Here is a 13,340-nt window from a genome sequence, read left to right as displayed (position 1 = left end):
TTTCCTGCCTTGTTCTCTGTGGACCCAGTTCAGCTCTGGCACAGACATTCCCCTGGTACATGTGGCTTCATGTCTATGTTAGGAATGTAGAGTGGGAGAAAGTGGAAGTGTTAGAGAAGAAGAGAGATAAGGGAGAAAGGGAGTAGAGAGGGGAGGCAGAGTTAGAAAGAGGAAAGGGGAGAGAAACCAGATCTACAACTTTCATGATCAATTCCTACTCAACAGGGCTTTATTCAAGTAGAGAGAATAAAAAATGAGACAAATGAGCAAGTTCCCTGAGTTTTATTTTTTCGTTGAGTTTCTAAACACAGCTCCATCTCTCCTGTGTCAAGCCAAGTAAAGTTCTGTTTACACATGAGCATGCTCCTGGCTCTAAATAAAATGAATAATTCCAGGCTTTTCTAGACTATGACCTAGATAAGCAGTCTGTCCAGGCCATCTGTAAAGTCTGTAGATGGATTTGAATGGGGGTGACAAGGGTTAGATTTATGCTGTGTGAAAAAACCTCACTCATATTTCTGTGGCTGGCATTTCTAGGTGGTCTTCCAATGCAGGGGACTGCCTGTGTGTGGCACTTATTATTACTAAGAAAAAAAAAAAACACATCTGCAGAGTGCATACACACACACACTATCTCACTCCCCACCAAGACTCAAGGCAAATGTTTCTTTAAAATGCCAATTGAACTTTCAAGTACTTTACTTTTTAATAACTACAGTAGAAGAGTTTACAGTTTTATTATTTCTTTGGTCACTATCATGAGTCCACAAGATGGCAGTGTCTTCTTAGGGTGGGAGAGAAGGGGGAAGAGAGGAGGGCAGGAAGAAGAGGGAGGGGTGGAGAAAGGGCTGGAGGAAAGTTTTGGTGCTGCAGAGGTGGTGAAGTTAGTCACTTTGCTCATTGCTAGCAAAGTGGCTTTTCATGTTTCCTGAAGCAGGAGAGGTGGAAACTTTTGAATGTGACCATATGAGTTTAGAGTTGAGGATCTGAATCCTAAGTGAAGAGGGAGGAGAGATGAAATCCTTGAGTGTTTCACTAGTGGTCCTGTGGCTTCAAGTAAGCTGTAAGTCTGGGAATTTCTTTGGGATCCAGGTGTGGTATGTAAAGTTTTTGCCTGTTCCAGGCTAATGATAGAACCACAGATGTTTTTAATCTCCAGTTAGGGGTGGGAGGCCAGCTGTAAAAGCATTCTGTTGTGTTAACATCCCTATACCTCCATTCCTGTTTCTCTGACCTTTGTCTTTCTGCACAGGGGTGAGCAGCCAGCAGAAGGTGCAGCAGAACCCAGAATCCCTCAGTGTCCCAGAGGGAGCCATGGCCTCTCTCAACTGCACTTTCAGTGATCGTAATTCTCTGTACTTCTGGTGGTACAGACAGCATTCCGGGCAAGGCCCCAAGGCACTGATGTCCATCTTCTCCAATGGTGACAAGGAAGAAGGCAGATTCACAGCTCACCTCAATAAAGCCAGCCTGCATGTTACCCTGCACATCAGAGACTCCCAGCCCAGTGACTCTGCTGTCTACCTCTGTGCAGTGAGCACACAGTGCTCCCCATGCACCTGCAGCCTGCTCACAAACATAGTGGGTCACAAAATGCCTTATAGAGAGCTCAGACCACACAGTGGAGAAATTCTGTTTCTATTCTGTATGCAATGGGAATTAATAGCAAGAACAGCAAGGGCTCGATTGATTGGAAAGTTATTTTAACATTTTAAAATCAAGTAATCTTGAAGGGAAAGGCAACTATTTGTTTGGTTAAAATATTTTTCACATGTTGATTGTTATACAACAATGTGCACCCTCTTAATGTGCATACTTTGGTGAGTTGGAACACAAGCACATGGCCATGAGACTCACCATGTCATGCCAAAGACCACCATCACCCCTACAGCTTCCTTGAATTTTAAAATCTTTCAATAAAAACTATTAGGTTTCTAATTTTTATAAACTAGCTTACGAGGTAGCAGGTTCCACTAGGGCAAATTATCCATGTTTTCTTCTGGTTGTTTCTTCTCCCAGCTTATCCTCTCTGCCATATCCTGTTCCCCATTCCCACTCAAACCTTTTTGCTCCCGGGATCCCTGCTTCCACTTCCATATCATGTGTTCTATTACCTTACCAGTCATTTATCTTTTTTTTTTTTCAGAACTGTTGTTTTTGTTATCTCTTTTCTAGGTAATAATGATGATTAAAATATTTGATTGGCAGGGGAGCCATTTTTTTTAGTTTTTTAAAAATTCTTTATTAATTACACTTTTTTCACTTTGTATCTCCCCTGTGGTTCTCATCCACCTCCGTCCCAATCCCTCCCTTCCTCCACCCTCTGCATGCATGTCCCTCCACAAGTCCACTGATAGGGGAGGTCTTCTTTTCCTTCCTTCTGATCCTAGTCAATTAGGTCTCATCAGGAGCGGCTGCATTGTCTTCTTCTGTGGCCTGGTAATGCTGCTTCCCCCTCAGGGGGAGGTAATTAAAGAGCAGGCTAAACATTTCATGTCAGAGACAGTCCCTGTTCCTATTACAATGGAACCCACTTGGATACTGAACTGCCATGGGCTACATCTGTACAGAAATCTTAGGTTATCTACATGCATAGTCCTTGGTTGGAGTATGAGTCTCAGGAAAGACTCCTGTGCTCCGATTTTTTTGGTTCTGTTGCTCTCCTTGTGGAGTCCATATCCTCTCCAGATCTTACTGTTTCCCGTGTCTTTCCTAAGATTTCCTGCACTCTACCCAAAAGTTGCCCATAAGTCTCAGCATCTGCATTGATAGTCTGCAGGGCAGAGCTTTTCAGAGGTCCTCTGTGTCAGACTCCTGACTTGTTCCCTCTTTTCTCCTTCTTCTGATGTCCATCCTCTTTGCCTTTCTGGATAGGAATTGAGCATTTTAGCAAGAGTCCTCCCTCTTGATTAGTTCCTTTAGGTGTACAGATTTTAGTAGGTTTATCTTATATGTCTATATGAGTGAGTATATACGGTGTGTGTCTTTCTGCTTCTAGGATGGCTCACTCAGAATGATCTTTCCAGATCCCACCATTTACCTGCAAATTTCAAGATTTCCTTGTTTTTCATTGCTGAGTAATATTCCATTGTGTAGATGTACCACAATTTCTGTATCCATATCTCCACTGAGGGGCATCTGGGCTGTTTCCAGTCTGGCTGTTACAAATAAGGCTGCAATAAACATGGGTGAGTAAATGTCCTTATTGTGTACTTGAGCCTCTTTTGGGTATATGCCTAGGAGTGGTATAGCTGGATCTTGAGGAAGTGCTATTCCTAGTTGTCTGAGGAAGCGCCAGATTGCTTTCCCTTTTTCCCCTCTTGTGGGCTGCTTTCTAGTTTTTGGTGTCTACGCACACTCATATTCATGAATATATACATGAATATATAAAAATAAAAATTAGAAGCTGAAGTTTGTATGCATTTGTCTCTGAGTCTGGGTAACTCACTTTCTATAGTATTTTCCAGTTGTGTTCCTTATCATGCCAATTCTATAATTTCATTTACTTTATTTCTGAATAATATTCATCTATTTGTCTTCATGTCTATTTATCTGTTATCTATCATCTATGTATCTATTTATCACATGTGCATTTATGTATGTATGTATTTATAATCTATCTACCTATGTATGTATTAATCTATAGGCATATATCTCCACCAAATTCTTATTATTCATTTTTTTGTTGATGAATATGTAGGATGCCTTCATTACCTAGCAATTTTGAATAGAGCAGCAATAAACAAGTTGAGCGAGTATTTCTGTAGTAGGATATAGAGTACTTCAGATATATAACGAGCAATTGTTGGTGGGCCACATAGCACTTTCTCTTAGGTTTATGAGGCCCTTTCACACTGATTTCTGTAGTGCTCATTTTTAAACTCTATGTTATATGGGGTATGTATGCCTTACGTCCTTTCCAACCTCCCAACCCTATGTAAAAGAGAGAAGGTTAGTGGAGAGATGGGGCGAGGAGCCCTTCACTTCTCCCAGATGTTTAGGGTTGACTGAGATACAGGATTATAAGCTCATTTCACCCTATGCATCTCCACTTATCACTTTTTAAGTTGAAATGCTGAACAGTTCCCTCACATGGCATATTCACTCTGGTGTTTACTAAAGATTTACCACAAGTTAATTCAGTAGTTCTGATTTTTATCATGCATCTATACATGGAAATGTTCATGGTAGCAGATATTTCTTAGAGTTTGTAATGTACTTCTTTTCCTTAGTATCTCAAGATGACACTGTTTATCTAGTCCATGGGTCCTGAAAAACCTGTATAGAAGGGATTGGATATTTGGTTAGGTGTGTTCACAGACACACTTACGAAAAGGATGCAACAGAATTAGGATTTTCTATACATTCCCAATTGTTTAGAAGTGGAGATTGAGTAATATCTCCAGACCATGGCAGAATGATGTGAAACACTTCAGAAGTTATACCCACAAGGCATTATATTTTCCTGTGGGAAATAGATATAAAGGGAGGAGTAATCATTCTTTTTCTTTATATTTTATTTTATGCACGTTGGTGCTTTGTCTGCCTGTAATTTCTTTGTGTGATGATGTAATGCCCCCTGGAACCGAGGTTACAGAGAGCTGTGAGCTGCTGTGTGGGTGCTGGGAATTGAACTCAAGTATCCTGGAAGAGAAACCAGTTTTCTTAACCATTGAGACATCTATCTTGCCAGCCCTAAGGGATAATCATTCTTAATTAAGGATATATGTATTGGAAGTAGGAACCTGGAGGGGCTAGATAAGATATTTCATTATGTATCTGTTTATTATCTTAAATATAAAGAAAAATTGAAATGGCATTCAGGAAGAATAAAAACTGGAGCTAGAATAAAAATATTTACAACTTTGCTCAGTTTTTTATTGTATAATTTCTGGCTTTCTGGCAAGGATATGGTTACAATTTGGATACTGAAATTGTTTTTTTTTTTTTTTTTGAATAAAAATCTATTTAATTTAATTAAACGTATTTAATTTTTTTTATTCTTTTTTTTTTCAATGCAGTTTATTCAGAAACCTTGAACAATCCTCGGACCCTGGGGAAAGCCAGCCCACAGCTTAAATAGCCTCTGGGTAGCCAACCCAGGCGTGCCACGTGGGCAATGCAGATAGGTCCACATACATGGAAGCAAGCCAGATCCTCAGCCTTAGCCAAATGTGGAATTGTTCGTGACAGAGTGCACTCACCATCGGGAAGGTGGAAGGTGGAAACCAGCGGATACTGAAATTGTTACTGAGAGTTCTGTGGTGGTTTGGGTGAAAATGATCCTCGTTTTTACTACATGGTTCCCGGGTGGTAGCACTGTTCGGGTGGGACATACTAGAGGTGTGGCCTTGCTAAGGAAGTTTGTCACTAGGGCTGAGCTTTGAGCAGTAGAGTCCCACCCTACTTTAGTTGACTCTCTCTGCTTCAAACTGTTGACTGATGATGTGATCTCTCAGCTTCCTGCTCTAGCTTGCTGTCCTGTCTTCCTCCCTCCAAGATAGACTCTTGTTCTTCTGGAGCTGTGAGCCAAAATAAGATCGTCCATAAGTTTCTTTTGGCCTCAGTATTTTATCACAGTAACAGAAAAGTAGATGATTTAGGGTATTTTGCTATGGGATTTGGCATGATAAGCATTTCAATATTTGTTTGAGATTAAAAATAATAATGCATTGCCTTTGATTGAGTTTCTAGAAGCAGAATTTGAACTTGGAATTCTTTTGTCCATGAATACTTGAGGAAAGCAGACTGGGACAGAGGAGGCTGGGCTTGGAAGTGATATGGCTGTTGCTTCAATTCAGCCTGATTTTTTAGGGACCTTTGGGGTATAAATTCCACCACACAGACATTTCTACTTTGAGGCAGTTGGCCAGACTATTGTGCCCACAAATAAAATGATCTTTGGCTGTGTTCTTTCTTGAGGAAGAGTTGTGTGGTACTGGACAGTGACGATTCTCATTGTCATAGTACACAAGGAGCCATGTAGAGGCAAGAGTAGCCATTCATCACAGGAACTGAAGACTGGCTACACCTGGAAAAGAGGTTCTAGGCTGAGTACCAATGCAGTCTAGTTTTCACATGAAATCATCCAGGCATGTGGGGAGACATCAGTGAACAATAGGCTTTCTAATTATTACATTCTTGTTAGATCGTGAATGGAATATGATGATGGAGAAAAGAAGCAAGGGCACAACTCCAATCTCAGCAGGGGAAGATTGTCCTTGAATAGAGAGAAGGAAGGGCAAAACACTCTTTGCACTGGTGGAGATTGTGCACCATGGCATGGGGTAAGGCTTAGGCTTCTGTAGAGGTTGAACAGGGAAGGATGTATGGACACGGGGCTCATTTGTAGCTTTTCAGGCTTTAGTTCAGTCTCTGTAGTCACAAATAGAAGCTGTTTGTGCTGACAGTTTTGCTTGAGCGTGGCAGGTTGTGGCTTCAGATAGGAGCCATCTGTGTTAACAGATAGCCTTGAATGTGGAATCTTCTGTGTCAGGAATTGCCAGACAGAGATATTTATATTCTTAAATTCTAATTTTAATTTTATTCTTAATCTAATTTGTACAGTTGGTCTTGCTAGTCTTTAAGTTTCCACTGTAGATTTAATCACTTGTTTTACCATGAAACCCTGACAAATTTTTAACTCATTTATGACCCCTGGATCTTTTCAGATATTGTGTGGAGGAAATTTTCCTGAAGATTCACTGAGCTCAGTGCCAGAAATGTTAGCAGAGTAAAATAGTAACTCTACTTCCATTTTTATTCTGAAGATAATGGACATCATATCCACAGACAAAGCTGTACCAAAATGTTCAGGCCAGAATTAGTCATGATAGCCCCAAAGTAGAATAATTTAATGCCTATCACTAGATGAATGGGAAGACATCCTATATGTTCCAAGGGATATTTTGCAGTAATAAAATTGATAGCATACTGATACATAATAAAATAAATTATCCCCTAAAAAAAAGTGAAGATGCTGTGATGGGTTTTCTTTGTTATCAGCTTGCTGGATCTGGAACCAACTAAAAAGCCACTGTGCACAGAGTTTCTCCTCTTCTGGAGAGCTCTGACTGATTCAGATGCTATGCATTGTACAGTATAGACAACTCTACAAACACATTATTTTTTTCTATCTATCTAGAGTTAGTGAGCTGAGATGTCAGGGAAATGGGTGTGATAGCAAGTAATAATGGTCATACAACTGTATGAACAAAGTCCAATTACTGAATGTACACATTATAAAATGTATAAAAAAATACACATAAACATGCCCTCGGGAAAACCTGATGGAGGCGAATCCTCAGCTTCAATTCCCTATTCCCAGATGACACTAGCTTGTGTTAACTTGACAAAAAATAACCAGGAAAGTTCACCCCTTGTGAACTTGACACACAAATATCTCACTATCAAAGTATATGATTTGTTTCCTTTTTTCCCTAAGATCTCATGCTAATCTAAGAATGTAAAACATTAAAAGTTACACATTTTAAAAGCGTCTTAAAATTTTTTTCAACCTGAGCTGAAGAAATGTGTCAGCTGTTAAATCCAAGGCTCACAAAACAAAATGATAGAACATCCAATGTCTTTTTAAAAGCTCAGTTTCTCAACTATTCTTAATCTAAGAGGGAAGAACTAGGGCAAGTTGCAATTACATAATTGCAAACCCCAAACCCAACAGCATGAATAGCTCAGGGTCCACTGTCTGGGACTCACTCATGATCTTCTGGGCTCCTAAGGCCTTGGGCAAGCACACCTCTTCAGTTCTGCCATCAGCAGCCTAAGCAGGTTGTCTCATAGATTCAGTCTGGCTCCCACCCACAGCTGCCAGTGTTCTTGGTGGTCACTTCTTGGCCCTGGCATCTTCAATATGCTGTGATCGCCATTGGAACTGAGGCTGGACCTTCAACAATAGCCTCTCTTCAGGCAGATTCTGACCTGGCTACACAGCACCAAACCTCAGCTACTTCTTCATGACCCCTTCACACTTTCAAAAACAGTTTCATGTGGGAAACATTTACACACACACCCATACACACACACACACACACACACACACACACACACACACACTTGAGAAGTACTGTTGCAGGTTGATGTACAGTGTCATATATACCTCTGGACCAAAGCATCTGTGTCATGACCTTGAGAAAACACTTCCCAGAATAGTTTGCCTCAGGAACACTGTTTGCTTACTTAGCACAGTTGATTTTTCAGCTCTATCTAACTAGCATCTGATGTCCCTGTAAAGCAAAGAAGGCTTCACTTTCACAGATACTTAATTCAAACATGTAACACGAATGGTCCTGACTGCATCTTGATTTTCCTCTGATACTGTGCATGTCAAACTTCAAATGGCTGCTTTTTCAGTATCCTTTTCTTCCAGCCTCCCATAGAAGCCCATTAAGTTCTGAGTACTAAAGGCTTTTCCAGTCAAAGACTCCAAAATCCTTTTATAATCCTCCACAAAAGCAGCATGGTCACTTTCATCATCTAGTCTCTGGTATCAATTTTTGTCCTTGTTTTCTTTCCATTGTGAAAAGCACTGATCAAAAGAAACTTGGGTAGAAAAGGTTTATTTCATCTTACAGCCACCAATCCATCATGGAGTCAGTAAGTGAAGATAGAGGAATGCTGTTTACTGGTTTGCTTCTGCTTCCTTCCTTCCTTCCTTCCTTCCTTCCTTCCTTCCTTCCTTCCTTCCTTCCTTCCTTCCTTCCTTCTTCCTTTCTAAGTTTTATTTATTATTTATGCAATATTCTGCCTGCACGTGTGCCTGCACACCAGAAGAGGGCACCAGATCTCATTATAGATGGTTGTGAGCCCCCATGTGGCAGCTGGGAATTGAACTCAGGACCTTTGGAAGAACAACCAGTTCTCTCAGCCTCTAAGCCATCTCTCCATTCTTACGTAAGCCAGGGGGACCTGCCTAAAGGTGCCGTCAAACACATTGTACATCAAGCAACAACCAAAACAATTCTCCACAGATATGCCTGTTGTCCTGTCCAATGGAGGCATTTCTGTGACAATCTCATTTTCTGTTTTGTGGCAAGTACAGGAAACACTGACCAACACAAATCCCATTCAATGTATTCAGGTTTCACTTTGTTTTTTGTCTCAAATAGCTGACAGAAAGATTTAAAATTTTTATTAAAAGTAATTTACATGTGTTTTGTTTACTTTCATTAGTATGTATTCATATATATTTAATATTTAATTAATGTAAGTATTACATGTATTACTTAAATTAAGATGTTTTCAATTCTAAAATTCTGGTGTTCTTGATGCCTATGATGATATTCTTTTTATTTTCAGTCTGTCTTCTGTTGCATTGCAAGATGTCATATTTTCACTGAACACTTAAGGAAATACATACTTTTGTTCTTAGAAGAACCCCCTTGCTATATAAGGTATATATGTGTTTATATTACTGTATAAATAATATATTTTTCTACATTCCATGTTCTTCTTTTATCCTTCCCACAAGATGACTCTAAAAATATTCCATATATTTTTCACTTCCTTGGGTGTGTCTTCTTTTCTTGAGTTACTATTTTTTAACTCAATCTCAGTGGCTTGTTGAAAGATACCTATCAGCTGTATAGCTTATAGATTTCAGAGTTCATCAGTTTGGCTGATAAACTGTAGTTACAGTAAACAAATAAGAAGTAACAAACACAAGGCCAGCTGCAATACTGAGAACATGATTGCACCTTCTCTCACAATCAGAGCCTTTATCAACTTCCATTTTCACCTGGGTATATGAAGTTGGGAAATTTTAATATCTTTAAGTAAAAGCTGTCAAATTTCACAGACCATGAAAGTATTTCAATTTCCTTTATATCCAATATTTTTCCAGAGAGTGCAAGAAACAAAAATAAACAGATGAGCAAAAAAAGTAAAAAAAAAAAAAAAAAAAAAAGGTACAGAAAAGGAGAAAGTGCTGGAGTTTGTGTCTGCCATGAACGTGCACAGGTCTCGAGCATGCTGTACCAGCCACTCTGGGTTCACATGTACAACTTCCCGCTGTGTTTGGAAAACGCTTTGTAGTCACCCACCACCTCCACTCTTGCATTTTCCACTTTCTCTTCTGCAATAACTCCTGAGCCTCGGGAGGAAGGATGTAACACAGATGTCCAGTTTTTGGCTGGTCACTTTGCAGTGTCTTATCTCACTATCTTGGCTGGTTGTGGGTCTCTGTGTTAATTTCCGTTTACTTAAACATGATGAAGCTACACCATATCACACTACTGAAGAAAACCTGACTCTCTCCCCTAGCAGCTAACAACTGCTAATAACTCCTCAGCAGGGTGTGGGGACTCATGAGCCCCTCCTCCATGTGACTAAGCTGACTGGCTTAGTTACATTCAGGTCTTCTTGTTCAGGCAATCACAGCATCCTGAGTGCAACAGTTCTGTCATATCCTGATGTCACTATTTCATCCCTGACCTGTGGCTCTTAGAACCATCCTACACAACCTTTTCTGATGTCTTCTGAGCCTTCTGGGGGAAGTGCTGTTATATAGATGTGATGATTATAGCTGTGCACTCTGCAGACATTTAATCTTAGCACTGCGACCAGTTGTGAGTATATGTATTAGCTACCTCTACATCACACACACATGTTTCTCTAATTAGGATTGGCTGCCACACTGATCTATGGATATGGTGAACATAGAGGGAAGTTTGATACTTCATCCATTTAGCAAAATGATAGCAGTAGCTTCCCCTTGGGCCTATTAGCTCCATAGGCATAGGTTCTTGGCCAGGTTTACAGTAGCAGCCATGCATGTTTCTGCTGTGAAGAGCCTGCAATCTAATCAGAACGTGGTTGGCCATCCCATAACATTCATTCCACTCCTGCATCCAAGGCAGATCTGTGTCTTGCCATGCTGGTCATTATTGCAGCTCTCAGTGCTCACAGCTGGTTAAGACTGTTGTTGACTTTTCTCCCCTAGCAGCCTGAGTCGCACTTCCTAACACTATAAAATGTAGCCAGCAGGGAGGAAGTCTCCTGAGTTGTACTGGCTTGATGTCTCTAAGTCCTGTGACCAAAATGTGTCGTGTCTTCAACAACTTGATCCTGTTATCAAGTTCTGGAGGGTAACCAAGAGCAATGGCAACAGGTAATTGTTTTAGGGTCTCTATGACCACCCAGACCAACAGCTTTAGGGGATGTGTCCCATACTTGGTACCAGACTTTTTATTTTGCAATCTATTGTTCCTGGGGGAAGTATTAGGCTTTGTGTAGAATAATTTACTTAGTCTCTCTCTCTCTCTCTCTCTCTCTCTCTCTCTCTCTCTCTCTCTCTCTCTCCTCTCTGTCTCTCTCACACACACTCACAAAAATACAATTTTCAAACATCCTCCATGTTAGCTGTCCCTCCCCCCACCTGTCCTTTCTGCTATACTCACCCCCTCCAAATTTAACATTCTGTTGTCCAGAAAACTTGATATTGACTGAAAGTTAAAATTTTTCTTTCCTTTGTCCATAAGGATGAATCATAGTGACATTTTGATTTTAAATGTTTTAACTCAGCTTGTTGTTCAATGGCTACAAGAGAATGTATCTCTCTCTAGTTTGCTAGTAATGACTCAGAAATTCAATCCCTCCCAATCTCTGCAAATTTACTCAAAACATGATGTGTCCACAAGGTTGCAGGAGGCCGCAGCTGATGAAAAGCATGCAGCAAGCTCTTGTCATTGCATTCTGAAGGAATAGGTGAGAGAGAAACATTTGTTTTCTTATTGGCTGATTTGATTACATAAGAAGAAAAGGGGACAACCTGGAGATACAAATAGCTTGTTTGGCAAGAGATTGCAAGTCTGCATTGATCCCAGGCAGGAAGAGCAATGAAGCCATCCATTCCTACTGTAGTCGCTTTCTTGTGGCTGTGGATGAACTGTGAGTTGAAGATCTGGGACCACGAGAAAATAGTGGTGGACATTTCTTAGGCTTCCGTGGGAAATCCACTTCACACAGTTCCCTCTCGGTATCTTAGACAAAGAATTCAGCAGAGTGCTGCTGACTGTCCTCCTCCTTTCTGTTTTTCTTTCTGTGTAGGGGAGAGCCTCGGAGAGCAGGTGGAGCAGCACCCTTCTTCCCTGAGTGTTCGAGAGGGAGGCAGCGCTGTCATCAACTGCACTTACACAGACAGTGCTTCCTTATACTTCCCTTGGTACAAGAAAAAAGCTGGAAAGGGTCCTCACCTTGTGATAGACATTCGTGGACAGAAAGCAGAACCAAAGGCTCACCATTTTATTGGATAAGAAAGCCAAATGCTTCTCCCTGCACATCACAGACACTCAGCCTGGAGACTCAGCCATGTACTTCTGTGCAGCAAGCACACACTGGTTCCCAGGCACCTGCAGCCTGTCCTCAAACTTGCTATGGGGGCTGGAGCCCCTTCCACATCCTGTGTCTTGCAACAAAGCATTTGCCATATTGTCTATTTGCAAAGGAAACTGCAACATACAGATTTTAGAAGACAGATGAGAAAGTTAGTCTCAAAGTGTGTGTGTGTGTGTGTGCGTGCGTGCGTGCGTGCGTGCGTGCGTGCGTGCGTGCGAGAGAGAGAGAGAGAGAGAGAGAGAGAGAGAGAGAGAGAGAGAGAATGGCATGGACTTTTGAAAGCACAAAGCCCGGCCCCAGTGACACTCCACCCACAACAAGGCCTCATCCAAGGTCTAATACTTTCCAACATCATCTGGGGATTAAACTTTGAAACATATGAGCCTGTGGGCCCCTTCTCATCCCAACCACTGAAAGGGGTGGGAGTCACACTTTGCATGGGTATGATGTTCCATATTTAGAATACAACTAGAAATTATACTGGTTTAGGGAAGTGTCCCCAGTCGTTTCTCATCTAGGGTTCCGGCTTCATCACACATGTATAGTGGGCTAGGCTTGCAGTCCTGGGCACTAATTCCTTTGTATTGACTAACTAAGCCTTGTGCTGGCTAGTTTATGTCAACTTTACACAAGCTGAAGCCTTCCACCTGGATAACGGCAATAGGTTATATTGTCTGGGGGGGTTCATTGTCTACCCTGATCAACAATTTAAAAGGAGGTATGCCTGGCACTAGAGGTGTTTTTTGTTTGTTTTATTTTTTTTTTAACATAGATTCCCAGGAACCTCCCCTATCTCAGAGGTGCCCCTACCCCACTGACTTCTGTCTTTCTCCTGGTCCTCCCTTCAACCCACCCCCACTCCTGCTCTCTGCACACCTAATCCCACTCCCATTGCTTTCCCTACCCCATACCTTACCCACTTCCCTCCCTCCATCTACTCAGATGTCTGTTTTACTCCCTGTTCTGAGTGAGATTCCGCATCTTCTCCT

At 41.2% G+C, this 13,340-nt stretch overlaps 1 pseudogene and 1 gene segment (V, D, J or C); both read left to right on the top strand.

Annotated features, from left to right (window-relative positions):
* Positions 1-1,014: 1,014 nt before the first annotated feature.
* LOC110544763 (T-cell receptor alpha chain V region 2B4-like) lies at positions 1,015-1,707 on the top strand. The segment is given in 2 exon segments: positions 1,015-1,063; positions 1,253-1,707. Coding segments are annotated over 2 exon segments (504 nt in total).
* A 10,145-nt stretch (positions 1,708-11,852) lies between these two features.
* Positions 11,853-12,495, top strand: LOC132656258 (T cell receptor alpha variable 13-1-like; annotated as a pseudogene).
* The last annotated feature ends 845 nt before the right edge of the window (positions 12,496-13,340 follow it).

Source organism: Meriones unguiculatus, chromosome 9 (assembly GCF_030254825.1).
Source record: "Meriones unguiculatus strain TT.TT164.6M chromosome 9, Bangor_MerUng_6.1, whole genome shotgun sequence".
In the NCBI taxonomy this organism is placed as follows: Eukaryota; Metazoa; Chordata; class Mammalia; order Rodentia; family Muridae; genus Meriones; species Meriones unguiculatus.
Note: the sequence above shows the minus strand (reverse complement) of the source record. Positions and strands in the feature narration are given on the sequence as shown.